Source organism: Myxine glutinosa, chromosome 2 (assembly GCF_964187855.1).
Source record: "Myxine glutinosa chromosome 2, kmMyxGlut1.1, whole genome shotgun sequence".
NCBI lineage: Eukaryota > Metazoa > Chordata > Myxini > Myxiniformes > Myxinidae > Myxine > Myxine glutinosa.
Window position 1 is genome coordinate 29,140,978 of NC_136262.1, and position 18,958 is coordinate 29,159,935.

At 42.2% G+C, this 18,958-nt stretch overlaps 1 protein-coding gene across 2 annotated transcripts in view; it reads right to left on the reverse strand.

Annotated features, from left to right (window-relative positions):
- ALPK3 (alpha kinase 3) overlaps positions 1-18,958 on the reverse strand; it is a 105,019-nt gene that overhangs the window by 59,832 nt on the left and 26,229 nt on the right. For both annotated transcript variants that reach the window (XM_078773039.1, XM_078773038.1), the window contains exons 5-7: positions 7,981-9,530; positions 3,074-4,903; positions 1,774-2,079 (exon numbers count right to left, since the gene is read on the reverse strand). In XM_078773039.1, coding sequence (XP_078629165.1) covers positions 1,774-2,079; positions 3,074-4,903; positions 7,981-9,530 — 3,686 coding nt within the window. The remainder of the gene's footprint in view (positions 1-1,773; positions 2,080-3,073; positions 4,904-7,980; positions 9,531-18,958) is intronic.

Here is an 18,958-nt window from a genome sequence, read left to right on the forward strand (position 1 = left end):
CTTCTCCCTCCTTTGTGCTTTGAATATTTCCCTATTGATTCTTCTTTTTTTGCAATTGTTTTTATGTTTTGCTATGCATTATGTTTTGCACTCTGTCAAAGCGTCTTTGGGCTTCCTGAAAAGCGCTATATAAAATAAATGCATTATTATTATTATTATTATTATAACGTTTTTTTGCATGCTGCCGTCTCCTAGCAACATTGATTTGTAGTATATTTAATTATTATATTGTACTGTATTAACATAAAGATCTCATGAATAATATTTTTACTATTTGTATTGTATTTTACTAATCGATTTGGTGTCTTTTGTGATACTAGGGCATTGCCCGTACGTGGGTGCCCGTTCCTTGCCAAAAAAAAAAAAAAACGCTACCCGTACGCTCTACCCCGCCCGTACGCCCGTAAACAAAAAAAACAACGCTCTTCGCTTCCGCCCTTCGCTCTGACTGAATTGGGAAAAATAATGCGCATAAGAAAACGAATTACGAACCGTAATGGCGGTCAGCTCGTAACGCGCTCAGCTCCGCTCGTCTCACATCGGCATCATCAGCCATCGGCTCAGCTCGTAACGCGCTCACATCGGCCACGCCTACGCAACAAAGCGTTCTGTGATTGGCTGCCGGAAGTGAAGTCTTCACTGTCCGGAAGTTCGCAAATCGTCGCAGTTACGATGAATCGTTTTAATTTAATCGCAGTTTGAATTCGTTTTAAAACATAGTTTAACGGCAACATAGTTTTCCAACGTGAAATAAATGAATACGCTGTCAAATGTGCCGTCCGAGGTAGAGTCTGATCGCCACGTTCGGCACACGTGATAGCTCGCTGCTCTCTGATTGGTTGAAGCGTTTTTTGGACATAGCTCGGTAAGTACTTCTCCGATTAATTTAAAACCTTGAAAAGGCACATCCTCGGGTCCCCAGCAATATACCTGGCAAGTTTAAAGTATATCGGACCCGTGGTTGTCGAGAAACAGCGGTCACAGACAAACACACAGACACACAGACACACAGACACACAGACACACAGAGATTGCTGGAATTATAGATAGATTAAAGAAAACTTGTTTTAATCTGCCAACTATAGCTCCCTCTGCTAACATACGTCTGACTAGTTGTTTTAATCTTTGACAAGTTCAGAGCTGTGGGTGGTTTCTCTCACATTCCTAATTATTTCACCTGCAACCATACCATAAAATAGCTGATCACAAAATCCTAAGGAATATTTTTTTTTTAATCCCTAAAAACACACACACACACACACACACACACACACACACACACACACACACACACGTGATTGCAAAACCCCATCTCTAGCTGCCCGTAGCTAACTAGAACGACACCCGGTAGAGCACATACCTCTTCCAGCCTGAACAGTTTACGTTATATATCCCACTGATAGGCTGGATCTGGATCCAGACCTGAACCAAAATCAAATCAGCTTGTTTGGGGCACCTAACCAAGTCATCCACCTAGATTTGCCCATAACTCATCAACAACTTTTTGAAACGTTATGCTACACTATATCCGTTTTCGCCCAATCTCTCAATGGTGAAGAATCACTTTAAAATGTAAAAAAAATTCTGGTATCCGGATCTTCATCAAAATCGATTAATTTCGTCCTTGTCACACACTCAACCTTTCCATCAAATTTCGGCTGAATCCGTCCACAATGCTTTCAGATATCCTGTTCAGGCAGACAAACAGACAAGGGTGAAAACATAACCTTCGTCCGTCCACCTGCAATGGCAGAGATTTTAAAAAGGTCTTACCTTTGAAAGGATCAGGCTTGATTTCAATCTTTCGAGGCCTTTCTACTTCCTCCTTTTCTTCTACAGAAACCACCTGTTCTCCTGTAATGGTCGATGCGGTTGTATAGGGTAGTAGTGCATCCGGCCGTGGTGGTGCCAAAAACTGGCCAAAAACTGGCGACTGAACTCTGTTCATCTTTGGTGATGCAGATACCTGGCTGGTGTCGGTCTTTGTTGAGAGTGGGACTTGGGACCTGATTTTCTTAGGAGATGGTGGATTCTGTGACTTGATGTTTGATGAGATTGTACTCTGAGTCTGAATCAATGCTGAATAAGGAGTGTTTAAAAAAACAAGACAAACGAGTGATGTCATAATTGCTTTTAACAACAACAAAATAAATCACATAATGACTTTAAAGTTTAGATAATGCTTCAGTATAGCAGGGCCGCACTATCCATACAAGCAAATAATCCATCATATCAACAGTTTTATCCGTGCATGATTCAGGGTCAGCCAAAGGTGGTCCGCAGCCACAGAAACAAATTTCTAATTGCGGAAACCACGTGTGCCAATATACTATATCGTGGTTATTTTCTGACCAATACCATTTTGTGGTTACATTATAGTTAGCACCACGTTATGGTTAAATTGTGGTTAGCACTTTTAATTGGTTACATTATGTTTCGTACTATATCGTCATTATATTATGGGGGTTGGCAGGATGGCCAATGTGCGTGTCGTCCCTCAGATGTACGCTCAACTGGGTGTCCCGTCCACCAAAATCAGTTGGTGGACGTTAAAGATCCCATGTTGTCCTTCGTGAAGAGTAGATGAGTTATCGCCAACACATGAAACGAATTCTGGTTCTGATGTTTTAAACTGTTGTTTGATTCCCAGGAAATTCTTCCCTAACCTGTAGATCATGTACACCTAAAACAAAAGACCTTGTGCTGTTAATATGAGTAGTCCTAGTGAAAGTTAAACTTATCTGGGCTTACAGATTTGGACAAATGAAGTTCAAGTTCCAATTATGATTTATAAGTGTATATCTTTTTTAAAATTCAAACAATAGAAAGTGAAATTGAAGAAGAATCTCTGAACGGATAAATCTCAGATTTTTAAAACTTGTTTTGCTTTGAGGAACCACCAGCTAAATCTTTAAAAGTTTCTCATAGCAAACTACCAATAAAAGTACCAACCTGAGCAAATTGATGGAGATGTAGCTTTTCATTGACTACCTATAGTGTATCATGGCTTCTAGGGCTGAACTATTTAACATTGTTACAATGAGACAATAACTTCCAGGAAACACAAACTCACCCTTGACCTCAAATAGGTATTCATCTCCAGGACGATGGCCTCTATCGCTCTGTGTCCTTCTGCGCCTTCCGGGCAACATCCTACCGAGTTCATCTCTTTTCTTTTGTTCATCCTCGTCATCGGATGAAGACCATGAAAGCCTGCTTCCAGGCCTTCTTGAACTCACTGTAGGTACCGCTTGGGATAGTGATTTAACATCAGCCTCATTAGGCCGAATCACTTGAGATGCATGACTGACCTTCGGGGAGGCTCCAGGAGAACGAGGAATATAGACTTTCCGTCTGGCTCCCAGAGCCAATTCTTGGGGAGTTGCCGATGGGATTCCCAATGTAGCATCAATGGCAGTTTCTGAATTATCTGCCATTGTTGTGGTGGTCGTAGTTGTCACAGAAGCAACTTTAGCGGCAGAGGTAGTAGCTACAGCTGTAACTGTTGTGGCAGAATCATAGGTACCAGTTAGGTTTGTATCAGGTACGAGAGTTGGTTGTGGAGTTGTCTTTGAGACTGAGGTAACAGGTTGTGGAGTTAACGTAGCAGATTCTGTTTTTACAAATGAAGTCAAATCACAGGTTAAAGGCTGTGGTGCGTCGTCAGCAAATGATGTCGTCAGCAACAGATGAGCATCAATTTTAGACTCTGGGGCAGTAATCACTGAATCTTGATGCAAATCCTTGAGTATCTTCATATGATCCGTGGGCAAAGTTTCCAACGTCGAGGCCATTTCCAACTGTCCTTTCACCGATACAGGCTGCGCTTGCTCATGATGCATTTCTTGGATACAAGCATCCTCCAGATCACCCTTTTTTAGATTGCTGTTTTTTACTGGCTCTGCTGATTTCTTTTGAATTGATCGTTCCTGGACACCTGTCTTGCTGGGTGAAGGCTTTGTCACTGGTTGGGCCTTTAAGCCTTGGCCTGAAATGATGTCAATGGCTGGGGAACCTTTGTTCAGGCCAGGTTTTTCCGCAACATCACTGGGAGATGCTTTGCATTTGGTTCTAATTTCTGGCTGTCTCTTCTTTTCCCCAAAGATACTTGCTAACCTTCCGACAGTTGTAGAATGGATGCCTTTTTTACTTCCTCCTTTTTTGTCTGTTTGGGTTTGCATTTTTTTGGTCACTGTATCTTTGTTGTTTTTGTTTAACATGGACCTTTTCTCAGCAATTTCATCTGCTTTCGTACCGATATGCTTGTCTGCCACCCTTTGAGTCCATGAAGGTATCGTCACTGGAACTGCATGGTCAATGGATTTTGTGATATCCTTCCTTGTAGCCACAGCAGTCTTTTCCTCCTGCCTTCCACCTTCACTTGCAGTTTCCATCAAATCTTCCGAAGTCAAGCCAGGAGTTTCTGTTCCACTGTCTTCTGGTAATGCTTGACCTCTGCCTTCTATCTGTTTTGCTTGCCCATTGACTACTGGTTTTTTACTTGTTCTGTCGGAACTGACCGCCACCAATTTAGGATCTGGCAGATCCATCACCTGAACTCCAAGACGAACAGGTTTTTCTCTGGCATTCTTCCGTGTCCGCTGCTGACTTATCCCTTTCACATTCACTATCTCCTCATTTTCTTGAGATGACAAGCATGAACTTTCACTTTTGCGATCTCCACCTACCTTGGTCCTTCGTTTCAGCCAACTCCCTTCAGAAGCGACGCTCTCCAAATCTGATTCAGCAGTTTCAAAGCCCTCTTGGGAAGCTACTCGTGATGTGATGCAGGCATATGAACACTTATCGCCTGTTCCAGAATTCTTGGTAGTATCCTCGGGAATAGGCCCTCCTTGTCGGAAGGCATCCCGCCTTTGGATTTCCATGTTAGGTGAAGCTGAATCTACCTGTGTGATGAATAATGGGTATTGGGTGAGCACTGCTAAAGGTAATCAGACAAGATTTATGGAAAAGCAGGTTCTTGTGAAATATTTAAAAGGGTCTAATTCTGATATAACTTTGAAATATGGAATTATAAACAGGATTGGAAGGAAGGGTGCAAATATTAAATGTAACATCTCAACATATATGCTTTTGCTGAACTGATTTTGAACTATTTACTTACTGGTGACTGTAGAGCTAAAAACTCAAAAAGTTTGGATGGAGTTTTATACCTGTAAAGAAACATTTTGGCAAAACAGTTCTTTAATTTTCTTTTTAAAAGAAAAGTTTTTTGAAAAAAATGTTGTTTTCACACCATGCAAAAAACACATTTAGAAGCCATAAACATATTGCATAAACCCATAAACTAACCCGAACAACCCTAACCCTAACAACCCTAACAAAATGGTTGAAATTTTCATCACCCCCTTCCATTCCTACGTATTCCCTTCTTCCCCTATCATTTTCCTTCCCAAAGTTCTGCCCTTTAAGTCCCTGTCCTACCTAACCCAGTGCCATCGAATACTAGAGTTTGACGAACTTAACAATAGGTGCCATATTGTTACCCAACTGTTTACGTGCATGTAACGTTAATTGTGTACTATTGGAACGTACCTTTGAGACCTTTATACCTTTTAGATCCCTTAGACCTTTACAGACCTTTGACTTTAGATCTTCAGACCCTAAAAATTTTAGACCTCTTAGACCTTTAGAGCTTTAACTTTAGACTCTTATTGAAAGACCCCCCTTTAGACCTTTAAGACACATTAGACCCTTTAAACCATTAAGATCCTTAAGACACCTTAGAGCCTCAAGACCCCATTAGACCCCCAAGATAGTTAAGACAATTTACCCCTCAAGACCCTGATGACACTTTGACTTGTTGGCCCCTCAAGACACTTTAGACCCTCAAGACACAATTCGACCCTCAATATCGTTAAGATACTTTAGACCCTCAATATCCCCATTAGACTCAAGACCCTTTGCTATGAGCCTAGCGCTTTAATAACTTATAATGAACTCTTTGAATTCATCAGACATGCCAAGTCCCAGACAACGTTTCTTATATCTCAGCTTGCCTTCACCGAGACAAAACATCACCATAACACGTCACATTTTGTGACGTTTCATGGTTTATACAGTAGTAATATTGCTTTCATTCACGTAATGTATGATCCATTGATGATTCTGTGTGGTCCCATATATGTAATAATATGTAATATTACTTGACATATGCATGCCAGCACATACAGATTATTTTATTATTTGGATCACAACTTGTATTACATTCACAACAGAACAGATTTCCCAATATAAGATGGTAGTATCATAACATAGGATGTCACGTGGTGCAACTCCTGATTCTATTTGACGTGTAATTGATCATTTTAGCACAAAATTAGCAAACTGTGTGGACAGAAAGAAAAGTTAAAACAAATAAGAAGTAAATACTTTAAATTGTAATTGATCCGCCTTGAGAGAAATGTAATCTGTAACAGGGAACCCCCCTTTCTCTATCAATTACCATTTACGTTATTTACTTCTTATTTGTCCTGATTCTATACTTAGCTCGTTTTAACAGCAACAGAATTATTCTTCACTCACCGCACACAGAAACGAGTTGTTGTTGGCTCTCCATTCTCCATTAAACTTTTACTTTACCATATTTTCCTCCTTTCTGGAGCACAAGGAGAAAGATGTATCTTCCTTACTCTGTCTGATCGATTGGAACTGCCCCATGCTGAACATCATGGCATATTTTACACCCCGAAACCGACTTCAAAATAAATTTTAAAAAAACTATAATATTGACGAGATGAAAATATGATTGAGAGTCCGCATAGATGCACACAATTTAGCGCATTGCTTGGCGAATATGGGTAACAAGATGGCACCTTCCGATCATGTGATCATCTATCCTCCAATCACGATAGTTTTCCTCAAGACAAATTCGCCAATTCTAGTATTCTATGGCACTGACCTACAACTACTCCATTTTCTCTCGTATCCTCTCCACTTCCCTTTTATTTTTCAATTATTTTCTTATCTTGCCCCTCATGACTCGTGTCTCGTATCCTGCATACTACTGTGTTCAAAAAGTATCCGACCTTTATTTTTCGTGCGTAAAAAAAAAGAAGCTAGAGAGGCGTTGATTGGTGCACGTATGTAGGCGATCCTAATGCACACGCGTGAATTTTTTCCCACCTGCAGAAGCTGTCATTCGACGGCAGACCGCCGATGAGTGAGGACATGTAAGTGAGCGCCGTCGGATTTTCGTTTTTGACAAAATGACGGAAAAACTTGAACAACGCTACTGCATCAAATTTTGTGTAAAGCTTGGCGATTCCCAAGTGGAAACGATCCGCAAGATTCAACACCGTTCATTCCATTATGAAGGAGGATTTGGGCTTCAGGAGAATCTCAGCGAAGTTCGTACCAAAGCTGCTAAGGACTGAGCAGAAGCAACTCCGTTTGGAGATCGCACAGGACATGCTGGAGACTGTGAACAGCGATCCCAGCTTCCTCAACACAGTGATCACTGGCGATGAGTCCTGGGTTTATGGGTACGACCCAGAAACCAAGTTGCAGTCATCACAATGGAAGCATCCAACATCCCCGAGGCCAAAAAACACAAAATTTGATGCAGTAGCGTTGTTCAAGTTTTTCCGTCATTTTGTCAAAAACGAAAATCCGACGGTGCTCACTTACATGTCCTCACTCATCGGCGGTCTGCCGTCGAATGACAGCTTCTGCAGGTGGGAAAAAATTCACGCGTGTGCATTAGGATCGCCTACATACGTGCACCAATCAATGCCTCCCTAGCTTCTTTTTTTTTACGCACGAAAAATAAAGGTCGGATACTTTTCAAACACACTACGTATATCATATGTAGCAGTTGCATTCTATCTGGCAACAACAACTTTCATAGTTAGAACCAGTGCATGGATAGAAAAGTTGAAGCTGGGAGGGGAGGAGGGTGGTTGGGGTGGTAAAGAGGGAGTGGAGGGGGGGGGGGTATAAATGAGTAAACAAAAATACCTACCCTTTGTGTATTGGCTGCCATCTCATAGTCCACATCTTCCGTAGGGGTCTCTGTTGACCCTTCCGTTGCTGTCAGTTCCTCATCATCTGAACTGACAGCCCCTGTAGGTACTGCCATCTGCCCCATTGTCTGAAAATATTCATCACTGGCAGCCGAGAGCGATAGATAGTGGGGAGAGCTGCTGTCCAATGGGTAGCGGTACAATGAGTAGTATGATGATGCAGATTCAGACGACATGCTTCGCGCAAGATTTGCGCTTGTTTGAGGAATTATTGCAAACGGAGGGACAGGAAAGTGACGGATGTCCCATAGAGCAGGAGATGATGGGTGGGAGCTGCTTGAGCTATCAATGTCACCTCCAAATGAATAATAGGCTGATGCTTCATCTGATGTACTAGCACCATCTTCATCCGCTGTATCAAAATCATCCGACGACAGAAGACTATCGGTACCCATTAAATCTTCAACTGCTGTTACCAATGACTGTGTTTCTACATCAGAGGCGGAATCACTAAGAAGACCACCGAATGATTCCGTTTCATTTATTTCACTAGATTTTACCTCTTTATCATCTTCAGCCTGAGGTAGAACAACTGGAGTCAAGGAAAGACGTCGAATCAAACCAACACTCTGTGGTGCAACACGCTGATTTTGGGAAGGCACTGTTTCTTTGCTGCTTATTTTGCCACCACCCTTCTTTTGTTGAGCAGGTACTGCTGGCTTTGCTGTCTGATCCATGTTTGCATTCGTTTGTGGGTAAACTGGTGACTTCAACCGTTGAAAATCCATACGATTCTTGAGCTGAGACAATTGGTTTACAGATTGGTGCAAGTGGTCATTGCCTGATGCTGGTTCATCCTTTTCCGTCACTGTCTCCACCTGCATCTTCCTTTTCTCCTTGTTATCCCACACTCCATCCTTGATGCTGGTATTAGCTGGTGCTGGGCTTCCCTGCTGTTGGGACAACCTAGCTAGCTGTCTAAGATAACCTCCAGCTGTCTGTATTTCTGGTCCAGAACTTGACTCGCCGTTGAGCCAAGATTTTATTTTCTTTTTATGTGCTGGCTCTAGCTTTGCTACAAAGCCAGCATTTATCTCAACAATTCCTTCATTTTCTTCAACCTTTGGTCTTTCTAACCTGCCATTAACATTTGTACTCGATGTTTTTTCCTTTTCTTTTAAGCTTGGTTGTGGAGTTCCAGTTGTACTTGTACGCCCCCAGACTGCTGAGCGTCGTAGCTCTGGGGGAGGCCGCTTGCGAGTGGTTCGCATTTCTGGGCTGACTGTCATGGCACCCGACAAAATTACTGCCATTTTGTTTTCCTTTCCCATTCGGTGAGTACCGACTTGTAGGGGAATTGTGAGTGGGATTGCGCTCCCCAGCTCACGCTTCCGTGCTTCAGCACGACGTTTGATGCGATCAAACCAGCGTAGGTGAATCTTGTACTCTGTCATCGTTCCCACTTCAAGGACAGCTGAGCAAGACACAATGCCCTTGTGGTTTCGTGCTGAAACTTGGTAAATGGCGGCATCTTCTTCCATGCAGCTGGTAATAATCAACATATAGAGCAAGCATTAGGGGAAAAACAAGTATGAGGAATCATGTAAAGTTATATTTGACTGACGATGGGAATTTTTTTTTACAAAAATGGTATCATGACTTACCAATTTAACTTACTGATCATAATATATTGTGATTCACTAATAAGCTGCTATTTCAATATGCATGTATGCATTGTAGTCAAAAGGACGTGTGCACGTGTAAGTTTTCTGAACTTCATAATATACCTTAATGGCAGGTTTTTTTATGTTGAAGGCTCCAGTCACGGACTGTGTAGTCGTTATCGAGACAGGCCTTAAATAAAAGAGCTGCATCGATAAAAAATATAAGAGAAAAGTGAAGAGAGAGATAATTGTCGTACAAGGTTTTGAGGAAGTAAAAAATCTGCTTTTTGAAAAGGGGAAGGTCGTAAGTGTTTGGAAATACATGGGATGGTAAAGAGTTCCAGAGATTGGCAGTGGAGGGGAAGAAACAAACATCATAACAGCCCACCCTTGAGTTCCCAATGGCCACACAATAATCTTGCGATGTAGTGGCTTGTCGAGTATTCTGTGGTCTCTCTAATGGCGGAGGTATAAAAGCAGTAAGTTCTCAGGAACAGAAACCGAAGTAATATCTGTAGAAAAGATAAAGATAGCCAACTTTGCGGCGTAATTTGAGCAGGTCGAGTTTTGAAGTCAGATTGGGAGAGTTGATAAGTCAGATTACTTTGAATTCAATTCTGTCCAGTAAGTATATGGAGCTAGAACCTCTATGTCCAGTAAGTATGTGAGAGACGTACTCTATACAAGGACGAATCAATCCTTTATATAGAGTTGAAGCAACTGTTGAGAGAAGAAGAATCTTCGACCTCTGAATAGGACTCCTAGTTTATTTGAGCTAGACTTAGCTATTTGTGTAATGTGAGGATTCCAGCAAAAATTGATGTTAGGGTAATACCTAGTAGGTTTATTGAATCACATGGTATAATTGTGGAGCTTTAAAAGGAGATTAGAGAGTTGAGAGGAGTTTTACAGAGAGAGATGGGAAGAAATTGAGTTTTTAAAGCATTAAACTAAACTTGATTACATTTGCCCCACTGGGAAATCTTGTCCAAATCCAAATATAAAGAGTTGGCTGTGATTAAATGAGATGTACATCGAGTGAGGGAGGATGGAGCAGATGGGAAAAACATGGAGGAATGTAATGTCAAGTAATCAGCATATGAGTGTATTTGGTTATTTGTAGAAGAAAGAAGGTCATTCATAAAAATAAGAAAGCGTGTTGGAGACAGGATGGAACCCTGAGGGACACCATAATTGTTAATGGTTCAACTTATCCTTCCTTCCTTATCAACAGCAGAGATAGAGCGGTCGGAGAGAAAACTCAATATGAGAGAGTAGAGTGAAGAAGGAAAGTCGAAAGAGGGAAGCTTGGATATCAGACCCTGATGCCAAACTCTGGCAAAGGCTTTTGAGATATCAAGGCTTAAACCAAAGGATATCCTAAAGTCTCTCAGAAGAGGCGCAGGCATTTGTAATCAACCTTGGATTTAATATATCAAAGCCCACAAAATCTTTTTTTTCGCAGTCTGAGAGTCCTTTAGGTGCTTTTTTGCAAACTCCAAGCGGACTTTCATGTGTCTTTCATTGAGGAGAGGCTTCCGTCTGGCCACTCTGCCATAAAGCCCAGATCGGTGGAGTGTTGCAGTGATGGTTGTCCTTCTGGAAGTTTCTCCCATCTCCACACAGAATCTCTGTAGCTCAGCCAGAGTGACCATTGGGTTCTTGGTCACCTCTATTACCAAGGCCCTTCTCCCCCGATTGCTCAGTTTCGCTGGACGGTCAGCTCTAGGAAGAGTCCTGGTTGTTCCAAACTTCTTCCATTTATGAATTATGGAGGCCACTGTGTTCTTGGGAACCTTCAATGCAGCAGAATTTTTTTGTAGGCTTCCCCAAATCTGTGCCTCGACACAATCCTGTCTCTGAGCTCTGTAGGCAGTTCCTTCGACCTCATGGCTTGGTTTTTGCTCTGATATGCATTGTCAGTTGTGAGACCTGATATAGACAGGTGTGTGCCTTTCCAAATCATGTCCAATCAATTGAATTTACCACAGGTGGACTCCAATCAAGGTGTAGAAACATCTCAAAGATGATCAAGAGAAATGGGAGGCACCTGAGTTAAATTTCAAGTGGCATAGCAAAGGGTATGAATACTTATGTAAATGTGATATTTCAGTTTTTTTTTTAAAAAAATTTGCAATACTTTCTAAAATCCTGTTTTCTCTTTGTCATTATGGAGTGTTGAGTGTAGAGTGATGAGGGGAAAAAATGAATTTAAACGATTTCAGCATGATGCTGCAACATAACAAAATGTGAAAAAAGTTAAGGGGTCTGAATACTTTTCTGAATATATATATATATACGTATATATATATATATATATATACATATATATATATATATATATATATATATATATATATATATATATATATATATACATACACTAGACACCTTTTCCTACTACAACCAGTGTTCAATTTCCTGTCGAGAGAACCATTCCTGGTAATTTAATAACATACTTTGGCAGGGAAATCTGCTTCTTCCTCCTTTTCTTCTCCTCTTCTTCTTCTTTTTCTTGTATACTGTCGCGCGATTAACCCTCGGTTAAGACCGGGAATAGCGGATGGCAAAAACGAGCTTTAATGGAGGCGTTTATCCCAATTGATGGCGGACCAATACATGAGCCGGGGTGAACTATGCCGACTTACCTTCACGGCCGCAGGCGTCTTGAACCTTTTTTTGTTGCTCAGTGCCTTTTATGTGTTGGTTTGTGTCGGTTTGACTTTTTGTGTGATTAATGTTAGCTCTTTCACGAGCCTCAATCTTGTATACAAAAAAACAACAACAAAAACCAAAAAAAAAAACCTGAAATCAATTACTAAATCAACCAAAAACAGATGTAAAATGTACAAAAGGAATATTTATTATGGACCCGAGAACAAGTAAACGTGACGGAAGAAACTAAATTCTAAATTGGGACGTCCCCACACCAGACTTCAGATACACAACACAGGAATGAATTAATAAAATAGTTGTCTCGTCGTGTTGTGGAATGTGGTGCTTCTTATCTGTCTCTGTCATCCAGGCCCCAAGCCTGCGTCCGGACATGGCTCCGGTTGGCACGAACCGCTCGGGCATTGGCGCGAACACCCCACGGCGTGCCCGCGCGATCGCTCGTCAGCACTCCAACCGCAAGCCTCGCTCATCGTTCGTATGCAAACGCAGGAGAAGAGAATCATTGGCGCTGGTCTCTCCACCAAAGTTCAAAGGCAAGAACAGGTCAAACACGAAGGGATAGTCAAGGGAAGCAAGAGGCAAAGGGAAGAGCTGACAAAGGGAAGAGCTCCGGGCAGGACGGAACCAGGAACGAGAAGGGAAAATGTCTGCCGCTCCAACTGTTTTGTCCGGCCAGCTCTGACGTCATCCGGGCATCTCCACCAACCAGCGTGTCGCTTGTTGCATCCTCCTTCGCGCCCTCCACACCGACTGGCCAAATGTTTGCGGCGTCTGCACTGATTGGCCGTGGTCTCATCGGTTGGTGGCCAATCAGTGTGTTGCTCCTTTACCTTTCTCACCTGTCAATCACGAGCCCCTCTGAGCGTGGCTCTCAGCCTGCCTGAGCTCGATATGTGTCCTCCATGGCGCCGTTGGAGGACACATATCGCCTCCTGCTTGTCTTTCCGGTATGTTTTATCGTCAGTCATTGTAAGGGGGGGGATTAAACAATGTGGTGCACTAAGGGCCTATCTAAGTGTCCATAAGAGTGTGTTGCCATATGGGACAAATAGACTAGGAATATAATCTCAAAAAATTACATGAGGGGTAACTGTTTGTTACAAGCTGTCACCCATGCTAGGATTGAACCATGACACCTCCTGAGCAATATTAGCCTGGATGACACTTGATATTTTGATTTGGGACCTCACAGTGGGCTATTTTGTGAAAAAGGTCAATCGCGAAATATCTGATTTTCTCGAAAATACAAAAATGTCAATAAAATGACCAATAATTCAGTTACAAACTTATTTTTGGTGTCAAAATGAGCAGAATAACAATACACATTGTAAAAATATTGGTTTATACTATAATATCGGGAAATTTTACAAAGAATGGCAAAAAATACAAAAAAATGCCGAATAATTATTTCGGTTTCACCATAAACATATAAGAAAAATTGCAATAACTTCACAAATAAACATCCCATGCATATGTTTTATGTATCAAAATCATTCATTATTATTCCCTCACATAACAGTAACAGACAATTGGTTTACAACTGTGAATAAGACTGATTAATTACAACAAACATAACCCACTCCCCATAAATGTTGTTGCAACAGTCGGCTGTACCATGGTTTAACGATCGTTACATTCCCACCACAGCGTACGATTTGCTTTGCTTTTTTCATTACATATTTCTTGTTTATTCATTTTCAAATCGTAATGAATATCTATACAAATATAATATCAATTAAATATACATAATCCGTACATATTTGTACCATAACCACTAACCAGTTTGTGATATAATATATATCTAATGTTGCCAAAAGTTGTTTGTTTTGTTAATCATGTTAAATAATCTTGGCTTATCAAAATGGTGTCGGTTTTAGCTTCTAGATCTAACGTATTTTTCTTTTGAACAGGTGCTGATCAGCAGTGGCGTCATGGAACCAGCAGCACACATACAGCCGAGAAAAAGAAGCGTGGACACTACAACTAATTGGAACATTTGCTTTATATGTCAGAAACAGTCTAACAAACCAACTAGAAAGCTTGGAAGCAACGGACTGGAGAGAGTGCAGCATGCACTGAGTGAGCGCAAAAAATACCAAGACTATGCAAGGTGGGACGTAGTGGAGAGATTGGAAGCTGCAAGTTTTCAATCTGTATCTGATGACACTGAATTTGTTTATCACAAAGACTGTTATGGCACTTTCACAAGTGCTATGCATCTCAGTAGATTGAATTTTTTTTTTTTAACTAAGACCTCCTGTGCAGAGGTGGGTGCTTCGACCAACGCAGGCGACCAAGCCTCTCAGGTACTGCGAAGCAAGGCCAAGGCATTGAACACGGACCTGTGTGTTTTCTGCCAGCAAACGTCCAAAGACAAGACCCGACTTGCAGCATCCCTGTCATTCTCTAAAAAGCTGCTCCTAGCCGCTCAGACTGACCCTCTCTTGAGCTGCAGATTGGCTTGTGTGAACGACCTCGTAGCTGGAGATGTACGGTACCATCTCAAATGTTATGTCAACTTCACACGAAAAGCTGGCCGTGAGCATGATCCAATGATGCAGCCAAACCCTAGGGAGATTTGTCTGAAAACTGTCGCACATGAGATTTCTATTGGCATCACCAAGGGAGAAATATACAGCCTATTAGATGTGTGGGAACGATACTCTGAATTGATGGCTGAATGTCAGGTTGATGCTGGAAGTTACAAGCAACACAGGACACATTTCAAGTACAAACTACAAGATCTCCTTAAAGGAGAAATCGACTTCGTTCCGCAACTTGACCCACAAAAAGCACAATTGTTGTTCCCCACCGTACCAGCGCGAATTGTTGTACAGGCCTTGAAAGAGACAACAGATACAATAGATGATACAACCTCTGAAGGCTACGAGCATGGTTTGCGTGCAAGTCAATTTGTAGATCAGTATATGGAGCAGGTCTTAGCATTACACCACACAGCTCTACGTATAAGAGCAGATATACGAGACTCGCCCTCTTATAAACACTGTTCCTCTGTCAACGCAGACAACGCAGCTAAAATTATTCCCGAGAGTCTCTTCATGTTACTCAGTGTACTTCTGACAGGCGAGCCAGGAGAAACAGAAGTTGATGACACAACAAGGATGTTATCTCTCAGTATATAGTCAGGTTCACGATGTTTTTTCGTTCAACATTTTGGTAGATTAGCAAAACTATACATTTTTGGAATATTCAGAGCATGAGGAATCCAAAAATTAATGTTTACATTTGCGTAGACACCTTTGCGAAAATGACACTCAGGACAGTGATGAAGATCTGTAAAAGCATATTCCTGAACGGTATAGACCTCGTAGATCCTGTGTATAGGACTTATAATTCAATCTGATACTACCTATAACTTCCTATAACAACCTATAACTTCAAAGGACTTGCAATATCATGTATTATGTAATACAGTTATATCACAAATATAAAGACAATGGTTTTCAATTACCTTTGTTTGTTGCTTTTCTATAATCCTGAGCACTATTTTGAGGCCTTTATTGGATTCCTTGACCCAGAAAACATAGGATTAGCATATTTAATTCAGTCTCTAGGTTGACTAGAAGCCGAGATCGCACAAAATATGTATTTTATGGCGGCCATTTTCAAAATCCAAAATGGCGGCCATGCAGGTGTCTGTGCAAATGCCAACATTGATTTTCAGATTCTCCATGCTCTGAAGATTCCAAAACTGTACAGGTTTGCTAATCCCAAAATTTTGAAAGAAATTATATTTGTTAACATAGTGAACCTGACTATCTTCATCACTGTCCTGAGTGTCATTTTCGCAAAGGTGTTTACGCAAATGTAAACATTAATTTTTGGATTCCTCATGCTCTGAATATTCCAAAAATGTATCGTTTTGCTAATCTACCAAAATTTTGAACGAAATTATATTTGTTAACATAGTGAACCTGACTAATAGCCCAAGATGTTGTACATGCCGTCTCCAAAGGGAAAGCGCTGACACCAAAGCATGTTGGGCTAGGAATGACCCTTCACCAAGCAACTCGTTCCAAGGACCTGGTGAACATATTTCACAAGGCCGGACACTGCATCAGTTACAGTCAAGTTCAACGTGTAGATACCACACTAGCGCAGCACGTACTGGACAACTCAACGAAAAAGGATCAGTTTCCTGTCCCACCAAACCTTGTCGAAGGCCGGTTTCTCCAATTTTCTGCTGATAATATCGATATTATAGAAGAAACCCTCGATGGGAAGGGAACATTCCACGCAACGCAGGTGATTGCTTTCCAGAGAGGGGCGTCACAACACCACAGTGAACAAGCACTGCAAATGGGACAAGCAAGGTCACTCAAGGTACCAGCGGAGCTACAGCAGCTTATGCCTGCACCAGACTGCGGTGCACGTGCCCAGCCACGATTTGACACAGAAGTGAAGACTAATAGCTACACACCAGACCCAGACATGAAAAAGAGAGCAAACATCAAAGACCTTTCGTGGCTTCTTGTCCGACATTACAGCAGTCCAAATCAATCAGTTCCAGCATGGACAGGTTTCAATCAATGCGTCATCAATGATACACAAGAAACAACAACCGTGGGTTACTTACCTATCATCAATGCTCCGGCACATGAGAGGGACACCTTGTGGACAGTTATACTTCGTTGCTTACGAATCACACAGGAGCTGAACCCTGGCCAGTCCACTGTATTGACGCTGGATGAACAACTGTATGCGAAGGCAAAGGAACTGCAGTGGGAGAATCATGACACATGTAAAACTCTCTTTCTGCATCTGGGGGGTTTCCACATAGCCAAGAACTTCATGAGAGCCATTGGGCAACACTATGCAGATTCTGGCCTTCAACAGATATGGTCCGAAAGTTTGGTGTATGGCGAGAACACAGCCCAAAACAACATGATGGCGGAATCATCCAACCGCACGACCAGAGCCCACAAGCTGACAGTGGAGGCACTCTGGCAGATCATGTGGCCACATTTCCTCGCATGGGCACAAGATCAAGGGGTCGGAGAACAAGAACTACAACAACTGTCGGAAGAAGTAGCACAATCTTTGGATGGACTTGGGGATCTTGAACAAACGAGTAACCCATCTGAAGCATTGGGTAAACTGGAGGAAGCAGTGAAGGATGCGCATCTCCTTGAACTCCTGGAGCAGTATGACAAAACCTTATCTCCAACAGGTCTCTATTGGAGACACTACATGAAAATGGTATTGGTCTTGCTGCAGTTCATACGTGCAGAACGAACCGGAGACTGGCAGATGCATAAGTCAGCATTTATGGCCATGCTGCCTTGGTTTGCTCACTACGACCACACAAACTACACACGCTGGGGAGTGATATATGGTGCTGATATAAGTCAACTAGACAGTTCACATCGAGGCGTCTACCAACAATTCATGGATGGTGACTTTGTTGTGAAATCAACACGCCAGAGCTTCAACCAAATTAGCACTGATCTTGCACTGGAGCACGTTAACAAAGTCGGGAAAGTCGCTGGTGGTCTGATAGGAATAACTCGAACAGACAGTGCAAGGGACAAATGGTGCCTGACATACAACGAGCGAAGCCGAATTGTTGACGAGACCACTTCAATGTTTGGCATGGCAATCGATGACACAGAGTATGCACCATCTGCGTACAAAGATGTCGGTCCAGCAAGAATAAAGAGGGACAGAGAAGATGTTCAAAAGCTACAGGAACAGTTCTCACGATTCCAAATATTTGACAGTGAGAGCAACTTAGGCGACGAGTTGACCTGTCTGATGACAATGGATGTTGCCCCTGAAAACATCAAGGACGCTTTACTGACCGCTGAAACCCATGGAGAATCAAAGATCAAAGAATTTGTGGAATCACGGATTTGCAAACAAGACGTCGGCTTTCATGTAAAATTGAAACAGTCACAGAGTCCTACACTGACGACAATGTACACACTAGAAAAGATGAAGGATGCTAGTCAAAAGCGTCAAACCATCAAAGCAGACAGGCTTCTGTTCCAGCGGCTTCTTGTGGCACAGGACTCCGGACGTGATATAGACCTTAAAAGTATTCTGAGTCATGAACTAACACCGGTACCACTCTCATTGGCAGACATGGCAGGAAGCCTACGTCCTACGAATAAAGCTGCGCTCGGGAAGATCTTGGAGGGTGGAGTAACTGTCGAGGTCCTGCCAGTGTCTTCGCTTAAGACATGTTTTATCATAGATGGTCAGGCATTGGTACAAGCCATTGGAAAACCAACGGGGGCAAAGTCATTTGGAGATCTGGCTGATGTCTTCAATGCATCAGTGTTCAGTCATTTCAATCGGCACTGCTCAAGAGTCGATGTGGTTTTTGATCGATATCGTATGACATCAATCAAGTCTGGGACCCGGGAAAGGAGAGAGGGACGAGTACATTCTATCCAGCGCAAGATCGACAGCAGAGAGATTCCACTCCCTGCCAACTGGAAGCAGTTCATGGACTTACCAGAAAACAAGGCAAATCTGACCAACTTTCTCAGCGATCAAATGATGTTGGAGGCAAAAAAGAGCCGACCCACTTGTGAGTCGATCACTGCAGGTGGGTTTGAGGAAGAAACCAAAGTAGCATCGTCACTGGGGTCTGATGTTGAACAGCTG